Source organism: Anopheles bellator, chromosome X (assembly GCF_943735745.2).
Source record: "Anopheles bellator chromosome X, idAnoBellAS_SP24_06.2, whole genome shotgun sequence".
Taxonomy (NCBI): Eukaryota; Metazoa; Arthropoda; class Insecta; order Diptera; family Culicidae; genus Anopheles; species Anopheles bellator.
Genome location: NC_071287.1, coordinates 3,025,718 through 3,038,759, shown reverse-complemented (window position 1 = coordinate 3,038,759; position 13,042 = coordinate 3,025,718). Strand labels below are relative to the sequence as shown.

General features: G+C 51.9%; 3 protein-coding genes across 3 annotated transcripts in view; 2 read left to right on the top strand and 1 right to left on the bottom strand.

Moving 5' to 3' along the window:
• The first annotated feature begins 303 nt into the window (after window positions 1-303).
• LOC131213795 (peroxiredoxin-2-like) lies at window positions 304-2,693 on the top strand. Its single transcript, XM_058207924.1, has 3 exons — window positions 304-456; window positions 529-722; window positions 807-2,693. The coding sequence occupies exons 1-3, from the start codon at window positions 424-426 to the stop codon at window positions 1,267-1,269; spliced, it is 690 nt and encodes a 229-aa protein (XP_058063907.1). The 5' UTR covers window positions 304-423; the 3' UTR covers window positions 1,270-2,693.
• Window positions 2,694-5,414: 2,721 nt separating this feature from the next.
• LOC131213281 (allantoinase) lies at window positions 5,415-7,164 on the top strand. Its single transcript, XM_058207297.1, has 3 exons — window positions 5,415-5,591; window positions 5,667-6,080; window positions 6,193-7,164. Exons 1-3 carry the CDS (start codon window positions 5,415-5,417, stop codon window positions 7,162-7,164), a joined length of 1,563 nt encoding a protein of 520 aa, XP_058063280.1.
• Window positions 7,165-9,962: 2,798 nt separating this feature from the next.
• LOC131213385 (histone-lysine N-methyltransferase, H3 lysine-79 specific-like) overlaps window positions 9,963-13,042 on the bottom strand; it is a 5,768-nt gene continuing 2,688 nt past the window's right edge. The window contains exons 2-4 of the mRNA XM_058207415.1: window positions 12,477-12,609; window positions 12,183-12,407; window positions 9,963-12,116 (exon numbers count right to left, since the gene is read on the bottom strand). Coding sequence (XP_058063398.1) covers window positions 10,575-12,116; window positions 12,183-12,407; window positions 12,477-12,569 — 1,860 coding nt within the window. The 5' untranslated portion in view covers window positions 12,570-12,609 and the 3' untranslated portion in view covers window positions 9,963-10,574. The remainder of the gene's footprint in view (window positions 12,117-12,182; window positions 12,408-12,476; window positions 12,610-13,042) is intronic.

Below are 13,042 nucleotides of genomic sequence, written 5' to 3'. Positions count from 1 at the left end.
CTATATTCGAATGGCGTTCTCTCTGTGGCTATAAATGAATATAACTGGACAGCTGGTCAGCTACCCAGCTGGCCCGGGAAAAAAGTCTGGCTCAATCGTCTGACTGTATAAATCAATCTACACTAGGGCACGGTTTGCGCCACATAAGTGCCTAAGTGGGGCCGATATTGTTTGGCCGAACCAAGTGAGCGAGATAGCGAGACGACATGCCATCCCGTATGAGGGCCGCGTTCGCGGTTGCATGCGACCCCAAATTGCATACAATTTTCGTCATCGGGTATCAATAAACCCTGTGCAGCACACGCTCTTATTGATGCTCGGCCCTAGCCCGATTACCGCGAAGCTAAGTTGAATAAACACAACCCGCGTGCCTCCAGCTTTTGCAAAAACTACTGCTGATAACGCCGATAATCACCGACGGACATGGCGTTCTTAGCGCGTAGTCTCGCCCGGACGGTATGTAGCAACCAGCCAGCTATAAAAATAACATTTACATAACGTTAGGACATTTCTTTTTTTGCACAATAGTCACTACGATTGTCCGGTGCTGTGCCTCGCGACCATAAACTGCTTCATACCTGCCGAGTGCTGGCCGCCGCCAAGGTACAGCAACCGGCCCCACCGTTCCAGGGAACCGCCGTAGTGAATAACGATTTCAAACAAATCCAGCTCAAGGATTACCAGGGAAAATATTTAGTGCTGTTTTTCTACCCTCTAGATTTGTGAGATGCTCTGTTCCGTAAATTCCCCGTTGCGCTGTGCGGTATGATGTCTAACTTGTAGCCCGTTTCTCGTTTCCATACCAGCACGTTTGTCTGCCCGACGGAGATCGTAGCATTTAGCGACCGCATACAGGAGTTCAAGGCCCTCAATACCGAGGTAGTTGGTGTTTCGGTTGATTCGCATTTTTCCCACCTCGCCTGGATCAACAGTCCGCGCAAGGCCGGTGGGCTAGGTAAACTCAGCTATCCGTTGCTCTCGGACCTGTCAAAGAAAATCTCAGCCGACTATGGCGTGCTGCTGGATGAGGGGGTCTCTCTCCGCGGTTTGTTCATCATCGATCCCAAAGGGGTAGTGCGCCAGATCACCATCAACGACCTGCCTGTCGGGCGATCGGTGGACGAAACGCTGCGCCTGATTAAGGCCTTCCAGTTTGTGGAAAAGCACGGCGAGGTGTGCCCAGCTAACTGGGAACCAGACAAGAATGCCGCTACAATCAAGGCAAATCCCACCGAAGCACGTGAATATTTTGAAAAGCACGCCAAGTAGCCGCAGTCGCCTATGGTGGACCGTTGTCTTCTACCTGGGAAGAAATAAAGTAATGAGAGCAAGCATGCGTGAGTTAAACTTTCACCTACACCAACCTCAAGCCTTTCTATCCAGCGTCGACTCAACTGTTTTGTTCGTCTTATCTAACACTCTTATCTAATTTCATGATCGATGCGACGTTGTCAGTCTTATCCAACGCTCTTATCGACATTAATGACCGGTGCAAGTTTGATAATCACCTGCTGTTGATAGAAGATTTCAATCAACTGTATCTTTCTCGGACCATCACTATCGTGTGACCCAATTAAGGCATTCGGTATCTTCAATCAACCACCAACAATAATGGCCATAATTGGTTCATTGATGCGATTACCATTTGCAATCTTTTACAAATTAATGAAATCCGAAAGGATACATGATCTCATTTTTGTAAACGATTCACTGCGATCATATAAGGTTGGGGAAAAAGTAATCGACGTTTTTCACGATAGATGCCTTCAGTGATCGATAACTCGTGAAGTATCGATCATTCAGTTTCAAGTTTAGTCTCGTTTTAAAAATGGTACTTTACACTTTAGAAAATGCTTCCACTATTTTTTTGTTTGTTTCATTCGTTTGTGAGTCACACAGTGTTAACAATGCAAGTCACCATACAGAAAATGCGGTACATTTTACAATTTTTCTTTGAAAAAGGCGAAAATTCAAGCTAGGTTGCTGAAATTTTGCATGGTGTTTATGCTGCCGATACTCTAACAGTTAGTTAGGTGCAATTTTGGATCCGTTGACCCGTTTCAGATATATTCGATGTTTTAACTTGCACCTCGCACAGGCAGACCCGTCATTGGAAATGTCGATAAAATCACAGAAATAATCAATGTTGGTCAGCATTTTAGTAATCAGAACATTGACCAGGACCTAAAGATTAACAACACACAGTTTTAAGCCATTTGCGCAAAGCTGAATTCACGAGAAAGCTCGATGTTTGGGTGCCACGTTAATTGACACTGAAAAACATGATGGATCGAAATGCCATCTGCTAAGTTTTCGCCAAACGGAGCGAAATCGAACCATTTCTTAAACTGGGGATAAGGAATGGGTCACTTACGACAAAATTGTGTGAAATCGGTCTTCGAAGCAATCAATAAACGACCAGAATTGGCCAACGGAAGAGGTTTTTCGTTCCACCAGGATAATTAAATGTTACGCACGTCTTTGGTGACTCGTCAGAAAGTCCAAGAGCTTGGTTGGGAAGTTTTTTTTATGCAAAGCACAGTCCGGACCTTGCACTAGATGGTCGACACCTTTTTCGTGCATTACAAAATTTCCTGAGTGATGAAAAACTGAGATCAAAATAGGACTGTAAAAATTAAATGCTCGAGTTTTTCGCCAATAACGAGTAAGCCTTAGAAAGGCATTATAAAGGTACGCTTAGTAAGCGCTCTTCTTACGCTTAATAAGCGTAAGAAAGGCATTATAAAGGTATTTTTAAAAAGGCAACAAATTTGCATAATGGCGCATATTTGATGCAAATCGTACCACTCAAAGCATCTTAAATAAAGTTTTGAAGTACACGCAAAAAATGTCGATTACTTTTTCCCCAACCTTGTTCAACATACACTGGAAGCGATACTCCTTTACATTGCTTTATCCGGCATCACAGTCGCAGAGCAGTCTAAGCCTGCAACAGAGACCATGTTAATCTTTGTTACTTACTGTAACGTTCTGTATTTACGGGCTGGGGGTTGTTGATTGGCGCGGGTCCACCATGTTGCTGGTCTAGGGAATCGAACCCAAGTGGCAACGACGAACGTTACCGACTGCTCTATCAGCGTGGGTGAACTGAAAGTTCTTTAACATTTATATTCAGAAGATGTCTGTGCTTTTGTCGAGTCTTTGTGCCTTTCTATTGGTTTCCAATTACTCGACGGCTTAAGGAGACTTTGCGGGCTAGTTTGTCTTCGTCCATTCTCATGACATGACCAGCCCACCGGAACCTAGCGAGGCGTACACTTTGGCTATGCTACCATATGCGGCCTGAAAATCGATGAAGAGTTGATGGATGTTCTAACTATACTTAATCATATTTTCAAGGATCTACCGGATTCTAACCACCTATTCCATTCCATTAATATTATTATTGCTCATCATGTGAGTGTTGGAGCACCCCGCCGAATTCCGTGAAAGTTTGTTTGATTTTGAATGAAAGCCAAAAAGATTGAATTCATTCATTTGCTCTAGAATGATGCGTAATGGCGTCTTATTCGTGACGTGAGATTATGCTAAGCATGGTTGGGTTGATGGTTGGGTAGTTTGAGCGAAAATAGTAGTGACGCTTCGGAATCGGAAAACCTTAATCGGACTTGAAAGAAACTATTATTGCGTCGAAAAATACTTCTTTGGGACATGCGTGATATGAAACGTAATATGTACTATAGGTACTTGGATGTCGCAAGGTTGACGATGCGACTAACACCACCCCTCTGGCCAAATGTTTCACCGTAGGCTCGCAGTTCCATCAATTAATCGCCATTAATTGGGCGATGCTTGTACTCCGTCTCTCTCTCTCTCTCTCCCTTTCTCTTGTTCCTTATGGCTCTTTCTCTGCTGTACTTTCTCTCTCTTCCTGCTTCCGTCCGCCCGAACCGGATGACTCTTATCAGCCTTTTCGGCCACCGGATGGTCTCGGCCAGAAATAGACAAGAGCAGCGGGCACGATTCCCCAAAATGGTCCAGAAAGCGGTCGGTAATTTTCCACACAATCACCAGAAGCTGATGCCGTTCTGGACCATTGCGCGCACATAAGCGGGTTACCGCCCCAACACCCGTCCGGTCCCGGCGCATGGGTTACGAAAGCGAATCCGGGGACGGCTCGACGAGGCGGGTTGGACCATTTCCCCTTGCAAGGAAGTGAATCGGATCGATTCGATCGTACGATCCGATCCGTGATACGTTTATACGAGCGACACGTGTTTACGATGAGTCCGCTGTCATGCCCGCCGTTTGTTTACGCTTCGTTCATTGTCATTTTTTGTTTTGCAGCTGCGATTTGTTTACGAAACGACGCATGTACGAACTGCGCAACATCCAATATCCGTCTATTCGTTTCACTTGGTATGGTATGATCGGATGATCTTGTGATCAATCGGGTGATGTCGGATACTCTTTTCAGGTCTGTTCGTTCACCGGTAAGCTTTCAAGCGCATCACATATCGACGTGCGCCGCAGAATGCACTGCTCCTAAATACACGAACGAGCTCGGATACCTACCAACATGATGCCGAAAATGCCTAATTACTGAGACCTAGGCAGTATACAGCCCGTGCTATTGGCTTGAACTTGTGGTGATGGGTCAATATTTTAAACAACGGCAAGGGCAATTGTTTCGCGCCGGTGACGTTGGATTCAACCACGGAATAGGCATACTGTTTGGAACATTTCATTGATGGACCAGTGCCGATTAGCCGACCACGCGTACGCGCGTGGTGATCCGACTGATCCCGCGTGGGAAGACTCTTCGAGTCGAGATCTGTCGCTGCATAGTGCTCAGCAGCTAGGACCTGAAGCCAAGATCGAGTGCAGTGCCTACGCCAGGACTATGTAATCCCAACGTTCAACGCGTTTTGTTCAACGACAACGGTCATGCTGGGTATTCGCAGGTCTCTGCTTCCCGGTTCGGCCATTCATAAATCAACCCTCCAAGACCCTCCAAGAAGGGATGGGATCGATAAAAAGAGAAGAAAAAGAACACAACCGCTTCGGTTCAATGGCGGGCAAACGGCAATACAGCTGGCTACAGCTTCGTCGGCGAAAGCGACGACTTCAGGAGATAGGGCACCGTGAATAAGATCATCAGCCCGCGAGAGAGAGAGAGACGTGAGTTGAGTGGAGTGATTGGAGCAAACAGGCGAACGAACGAACGAACGCACCGGAGGGCCCCTGCTTTCGTCAGAACCTGGAGGAGCGATTCTGGAGCGGACTAGCGATAGGTGGCGGGCTCGGCCAATGGATCGCCAGCAGATAGTGCGGCTGGTGCCGCTAGGTGAGGCCGGGACACAGAGACAAGGACCGTGTCGGCCGCGCCCTATAAAGCGGGCCGCCACGGGCCGTCCGGTTACCATTCCGGTGATTGGGATTCCGGCGACAGGATGGAAGCGCTCTACACCAGCAGCAGGATCTATCTGAACAGTGCGACGCGCCCGGCGGGCCTGTTCGCTGGCGGGCTGCTCATCTCGACCGTGGACGGGCGAGTGACACGGGTCCTGGACACGCCCGGGCAGGTGAATGCGTTTCTGCGCGCCCATCACGACCACGATGCCCTGGAGGTAAGTACACCGGAGATGCCCCCGGTGATGTCGGACGTCTGTGATGCCTGATGCTGATGCCTCCCCGATACACAGCACTACGATTTCGGTGACCTGGTGCTGATGCCCGGCCTGATCGACACGCACGTCCACATCAACGAGCCGGGCCGCACAGAGTGGGAGGGTTTCCACACCGCGACGAAGGCGGCCGCGGCTGGCGGCTTCACGACGCTCTGCGATATGCCGCTCAACTCCATTCCGCCCACCACCAGTGTTGCCAACCTGCGCACCAAGCTGGCCGCCGCCCGCGGTAAGCTGTTCGTAGACGTCGCGTTCTGGGGAGGCCTGGTACCGGACAATCTGCACGAGCTCCGGCGGCTGATCGCAACCGGTGTCATCGGCTTCAAGTGCTTCCTGTGTCCGTCCGGCGTGGACGAGTTCCCGCACGTGACCGAGGAACAGCTGCATCTGGCGTGCCGCCTCATAGAGGGTACCGGCGCCGTACTGGCGGTAAGTACGTTTGTCCAGGGTCCTCCCCCCATAGGTCCCCTCGGTTCCAGGTCCTGCTCACCGCAGTGTGTCAGTGTGTCTAACGGGGAATCTTCTCCACCGATATATCCAGTTCCACGCGGAGTTGGAGTGCCAGCGACGGGCAGCGGCCCCGGCATCGTCCAGCATCAACCCGCTCCAGTATCGTACGTTCCTGCAGACGCGCCCGGACAGCATGGAGCAGCGCGCCATCGAGCTGGTGGCCCGACTCGCCGAGCAGTACGACGTGCGAGCCCACATCGTACACCTCTCGTCGGCTCGGGCGCTACCCACGATTCGGCGGGCGCGAGCGAACGGGGCCCGGCTGACCGTCGAGACCTGCCACCACTACCTGGCGCTAGCGGCCGAGGACGTGCCGGACGCGGGCACCCAGTACAAGTGCTGCCCGCCGATTCGGGGCCGCTCCAACCAGCAGCGACTGTGGGACGCGATCTGCGCCGGCGACATCGACCTGGTGGTGTCGGACCACTCGCCCAGCACCCCGGAGCTGAAGCTGATGGGTGATGGCCCCGTCGGTAAGCGGCGGGGCAACTTTTTGGACGCCTGGGGTGGCATCGCGTCCGTGCAGTTCGGCCTGCCACTGTTCTGGACCCACTGCCAGCAGTACGGACTGACGCTGGACGATGCGGTTCGGCTGCTCTGCACTGAGCCGGCCCGGCTTTGCAGCATGGACGGCACGAAGGGCAGGCTCGACCCGGGCTACGACGGAGATCTGTGCGTCTGGGATCCGGCCGGCACGTTCACCGTGACCGAGGGCGAGATCGAGTTCCAGCACAAGGGTACCACGCCGTACCTGCGCCGGACGCTTACCGGCGTCGTGCACGCCACGTTCCTGCGCGGCACCCCCATCTATCGACGCGACGGCCGCATCTTCGGACCACCGCTCGGCAACATCCTGCGTCGGTCGACCACCAGCACCGGCACCGGCGGCACCACCGATCTGCTCTACAAACTGGCACACCTGGTACCGGCGGAGGACTCGCCAACCAGCACCAGCACCGAAGAGGACGACGACGAAGACCTGGAGGACTCGGTTGACCTATAGTGCCAGCTGTGCCCGTCTGAACCAGCAGTCTGATTACGTATTACGGAGTTGGCCGATGGCGGCGAGTCATTTTCTATTACGTAAAGTTTATTTCTGGACTCGGGAGCGTAGCCCGTAGAGCCCCTGCCTTGTACATAGATAACCCCCATAGCAAATAAAATTGGCCAGCCACCAAGTCGTTGCGTTACTCAATTTGGCTGCGGAGACACCGTGACTGTCATGGCGGAGTGTTGACCTATCGAGTGATTGGCCGCCGGCCAGCCGCGGTTCCAACAGCGTCGCCAACGATTGTGTTTACTTTTTTTTTTGCAATTAGCTGGCGCCTCGGCCACCGTCCCGATAGGTTTAAATCGCACACAGAGAGCAAGAGAGAGAGAGTGAGAGGGCGCTACTTTAATGAGGCTGATAGAGAGCCCCGGGGGTTCATTGTGGGTCGCGAGTGGACTGATGGAAAATTTTCGGCGCGCCTTGTTGGTTTTGTTGTTCTGCCTTGGGTTAACGCATGTGTCATGTGTGTTTGTAGGTGTTGGTAGAATTCATTCTTGTTCTAGTACGCCACTGACCGTTGCTAGGTGATAAGACCCCGGGTCACGAACTACCAAAAATACCACGAACAGTAATTGGGATGCAAATCGTTTCCTACGATAGAGCGGGAGAGAGCGCGCGACAGAACCAATAGTTGATGTGTGAAGAGAAGGGGGGGGCAAGAAAGAGATAGATAGAGGGAGAAAGTGAGAAGCGAATATAGATAGAGCATTGAAAGAGAGATTCCAGAATTCTGGTGTGTGCCAGTGGAATCCGTAATCTTAGACACACCCCAGGGCCCGGAACGAACTCTACCTTGCCCATGTCGCTAGGCATGTCAACAGCTGTCCGGGCGGCAAGGCGAAGGTCACAGCTGTTGACATGGGCAATCCGGACCCATCTCTCCGGATCTGGATTAGACACAGCAAAGGCCCCGCATGATAACGATACACGATAGACCTGTCAGCCGTGGCGAGCAGCTAACGTTCTTGAGTTAGTGGTTGGTTAGAGAGGACTTGGGCTATAGGCTTGGTCTAGGGAATAACCGTAGCAGTGCAGAAGGATATACTGTTTCACTTCAATCGGTCACTTAATTCTTGTTTTAAAAAGCCATTTAGTATCAACGTGTCACGGTATTTTCTATGGAAAAAATAAAGTATCGTGCAGTGATTTAATTTTTTATTTTTCAAACGTTTAAAAGCAATAGAGATTCATGAACGAATGTAAAAAGGGCATCAGGAGTCTTCACCTTTAATTTGGTGGTTAAAAGGGGGGTATCTGAGTTTAAACGTGGTCGTACTAGCCTTCAAGACGATCCATGTCAAACGCGTCAAAAAACGGACACAACACCTGAAATCGTACAAAAAAGTACAGGACATCGTATTGGAAAATCGCCGAACCACTGAAAGAGATGTAGTATAAGGTCTAGCCATCTCATTGCGCAGTATAACCAATATTTTGACCGAAGTATTGGGTTTCAGTAAGGTGTCTGCACAATGGGTACCGCATTAGCTAAAAATGGAACAATGCACCACGCCGAAAGAGCATTTCGAAAATGGCAAAAATCCATGCATTAAAGTTCGAATTGTTGCAGATTTGGCCCCTAGCGACTTCCATCTGTTTTCAGACCCCAAAAAATCATGCGTGAGAAGCGTTTTCCATCAAATGATGACGTCATGACAGCTGGGGAAGCGTTCCAGATTTTGAAGTAGTTCCAGATTATCACCTCAGAGAAGAAATTTATAATTAGGAGTCTCTTTGGAACAAGTGTATTGATGTTCAGGAAGGCCATACTGAATAATGAAGTGTATTTCTAACCATGAAAATGAAAATTGTTCTTGTCGAGGCTACGAACTTATAGAACAGCCTAGTATACGCCAATGTGGACTTTTTCCCTGCTTCCCTATAGAGCGCGGTACAGAGCACCATTGCGGTTCCCATACAAACGTAACATAAAATTCAGCATAATTCGGGTTGTTTTCGAACAAATCGAACCAAATTCTGTAGGTGGAAGTTTTCCGGAACGGGGAAATGTTCTGGTGAATGTTTGAACCCCCTCCCTACGCGGCCACGTCCGTGGAGTATATTATTACGTTTTACCAGCAGAATAACCAGCAATAAATCACAAAAAATGCTTCTTGTCGGTTCAGCTTGCCGGCACAGAAGTGTCTGATACGATTTATTTCAAATCCAAACCAAATCACCGCATACTTTACGTTGAGACCTCTGGCTCAAAGCAACCAACCTTACCGACGAAAGACGTAAAGCGACGAACCCTGTGACGACTACGCATGAGCCCTAGCAGACGGCACATGAACAGTTGTGGATCGGCTGGATGTGCTACGGAGAGCTACGTCATCTTCCCATTCCTCTTGGACGCAACTAGACTGGCCAACACGACCCCCCAGAGCCGATGGTGGCGTTGTTGTCTTGCAGGCTCAAACGTCTACACAAGGTACACGGGGTTGCATACATTACGGCGCGATGCAGATCAAACGAATAACTCAAAGCGACGAACCTTAACGATAAATTACTGAAGCTGACAAACGAACACAAGTAGACGCACTGTCAATTGTCAGGGCTCGAACTGACACCCTATAGGCGTAAGGATCGTCAAGCAGTGGAAAAAAAAAAGATAAAACACACATACACTACACCCCGCCGGAGGGAAAAGAAAACGATAGCGATGCTCTGTAATCATCAGATAATGGTATTACCTTTAATTTTAGTATTAATAATAATAGTATATTTTTATACACATAAATATCAATCTTTAGGTTTAACAAGTTCCGTATAATTCGTTGTAATTCGTTCAACTTTTGCTCTATTGTTCTGATGCGTGTCAAAAAAGAAATAAAGTTGGAGTAAAAAATAAAACGGTTCACATAATATATATATATATATATATAACAAACAACCATAATAACACACCACGCTGCTGTCTGTCTAGTATCCCCATCATCGTTCTCTCGTGCTCTCTTTTTCCTGTTCTTACTCACTCTCTTTTTCTCCTTTCTCTCTCTCTCTTTAGCTCACCCACCTGCCGCGCCAACCCACCCAGCGACCACCGTGTTCGTTCGGGCCCCGACACCTAGCAGGCGACTATCGACTAGAAACCTCAAACCTAACTCTTACGAAGTAGCGAGGCTTTTAGGGTTCACGGGAACTTCCTCGGTGAAATACTTTTCAATTTGAAAATCAAACCTGTATACAATATTCGTATATATATTTCTAATAAATCATAAAACAAAAAAAATCAAAAGGCAAGAGAGTAGGCGAGAAATCGGTAGAGAGTAAGCAAGGGTGTTCGTATAGTAACGGCTGGCAGCAGGCTGAAGGGCCCCGCTAGCGGCTGGTAGGGTGGTGGGACCTACTTGTGACTACTTCTAGTTGGGTTGGGTTTCACCTGTGGTCGCAGACGACGACGACGACGACGACGGTGGCGGTGGCGGTGGTGGTGGCAACGCGTCGTTGCCAGCGGGGGGCGCTACCGCCTGCACCTGGGCGCCGTGATGTTGGTGGCCCGTTTCACGCCCATGCCCATGGTGTCCGTGCGGATGGTGGTGGTGCTGGTGACTCGTGTGGTGCGGGTGCGACCGATGCTCGGAGCCCTGGCTCTCGGCCCGGTCCCCCTGCTGCTCGGTCCCCGGGGGGCCACCCTCTAGCCCGCCTGCGGGCGGCTGCTGGTGCGGGTGATGCTGGTGGTGCCGCTGGGCCCGGTGATCGTAGGTGACGACCAGCCCGGCCAGATTCGGTTTCAGCTCGTGCGCGTGGATGTTGATCTTTTCTTGCACCTCGTGCCCGTTCTGGTGGCTCCGCAGCTCCTCCTGGTCGGCCGCGTCCGCCCGGATCACCAGTGCCCCGTGTGGACCGCGCGCCAGGTGATGGTGCGCATCGACACGCTCCCCAACCGTGTGGTGGTGCTGATGCTGGTGTAGGTGTTGGTGCCCGTGCTCCTCGTAGCCAGCCGTCTCCGCGATCGCACGATGGCGTACCGCATCGAACTGATGCTGCATAAGCCGTCGATGATCGTCCTCTCCGGTGACGGCGGCGTTGGTGGCGACAACGGCGGCACCATCGTCACTCTTCTTCATGGCCGTGGCCGACACATCCGGAAGCGGTTCTTCTTCCGAACTACCGCTCGAGACGGCGTTCTCGGAATCGGCCGAAACCGCAACGGTGGCGTTATCCTGCGTACCCGGTAACGGCCCTGCCGGCTCCGGTTCCTCCACCAGCTCCGTCCGCAGCCGGTTAAAGTCGAGGATCGAGTTCTCGGACTGCAGGCTCACGACCAGCTCGTCCCAGTTCCGGTCGCTCGTGCCCTTGATCAGCCGGATCATCTCGACCAGCTGCTCCCGGTCGGCGGGCGAGTTGGTCTCCTTGATCGCCCGCAGCAGCTTGGTGATCTTCTGGTGCAGCAGCCGCTTCACGTTGTCCGTGTGGCTGTTGTGCTCGTAGTGGTTGAGCTGCTGCTGCTGCAGGTACGTGGTGCCCCCGCTGTGCGACTGGAAGTCGTGGAGCGGCGTCAGCCGGATCGGTTCCGTGTCGTTCTCGCTGTAGTGCACCACCTCCAGGATCTCCGGTATGTCGTCCTGGATCGTGTCGCTACTGTGCTGGTCGGCCACCGGGTGGCTCGCTTCGTCCTCCGCCGACTGTGACTGCTGCTGCTGCGTTTGCGGTTGTTCCAGCTCCGGTTGCGGTTGTTGCTGGTGCTGCTGGTGCTCCTCGTGGTGCACGGGCACCATCGGATGCACTACTGGCAGCTCGCCAGAGGCCAAAGTCTCCTGCGACTGGTCCGATTCGGTTACCGCCGGCCGTCGTTTCGACTGCTCCTCGCACGCCGTACACGAGCAGTTGTGTATGAGCTGGATGTGCTTCGACAGGTACGGTGTCTTCCCGTTCGGGTTCTCCGTGCAATCCACCTTCACCTGAAAATCGACAGACGGCTAGTTAGTAGAGGAAGCGATACGCCCGCAGCGAGCCCGGTGACTCACCGATACGTACGACACCTCGGACGGTTGGCAAGAGTCACAGTACGGGCCGATGATCTCGCCCGGGTCGGACGGTTCCGTGTGCGGGATCGAGTAGCTGAAGCACGCCCCGACGCACACGTTGTTGTCGATCGTCACCTGCCGGCAGCCCGGCTCGGCGATCACCTGGCTGATGTTGCGCGTCGTGCACCACGACTGCTTGTTCGGGTAGAGCACGATGTTGTGCACCTGTGGGTGGGTAACGGGGAAAATCGGTAAATCGCTCGGTCGCCACGGTCCCGCGGCTGCTTGGCTTACCTTGTGCTCCCGGTTCGCGTCGACCAGCGGAAGTGTGAGGGCCAGGCCGAGCGCAACCAGCGCCTGCCAGAAGCGGCCCGTTCCCGTCGCCATTGTCTGCCTTAGACGGGATCCGAAACGGATCCGAGCGGTCCTGTGTGGTGTAAGCGAGCGTCAGCGGTCAAATGAATGCCGAAAGGCTAGAGTAAATCTCGCCCACCACCGCCTCTCGAGATTCGAACGGCGAAGAAGCGAATGGCGAGTGTCAAGAGCGTATAGAGAGAAAGAGTCTCGGACACACCGATACAAAAGGTGAAAAGTTGCAGAACCACATCAGCCCCGTCTCGGCCGCATTTGAATATTGATGTCGCCGGCCGAGAACGACGGCCCAGGAGTGGCCCCCCACTCAAAAAAGAGGTTCAATTTGGAGAGTCGTTAAAAATTTGCGGCATGTTAAAACGAACCGTAAATCATCAGCGCCGAGTCCATCACCACCCACCCGCCCCCCAGCCTCAAACCACCGCAGCCAGCCAGCCAGCCAGCTTGGTTCCTGCTTGGTGAGTTTCGAGTTCCTTCGCTAAAGAGGG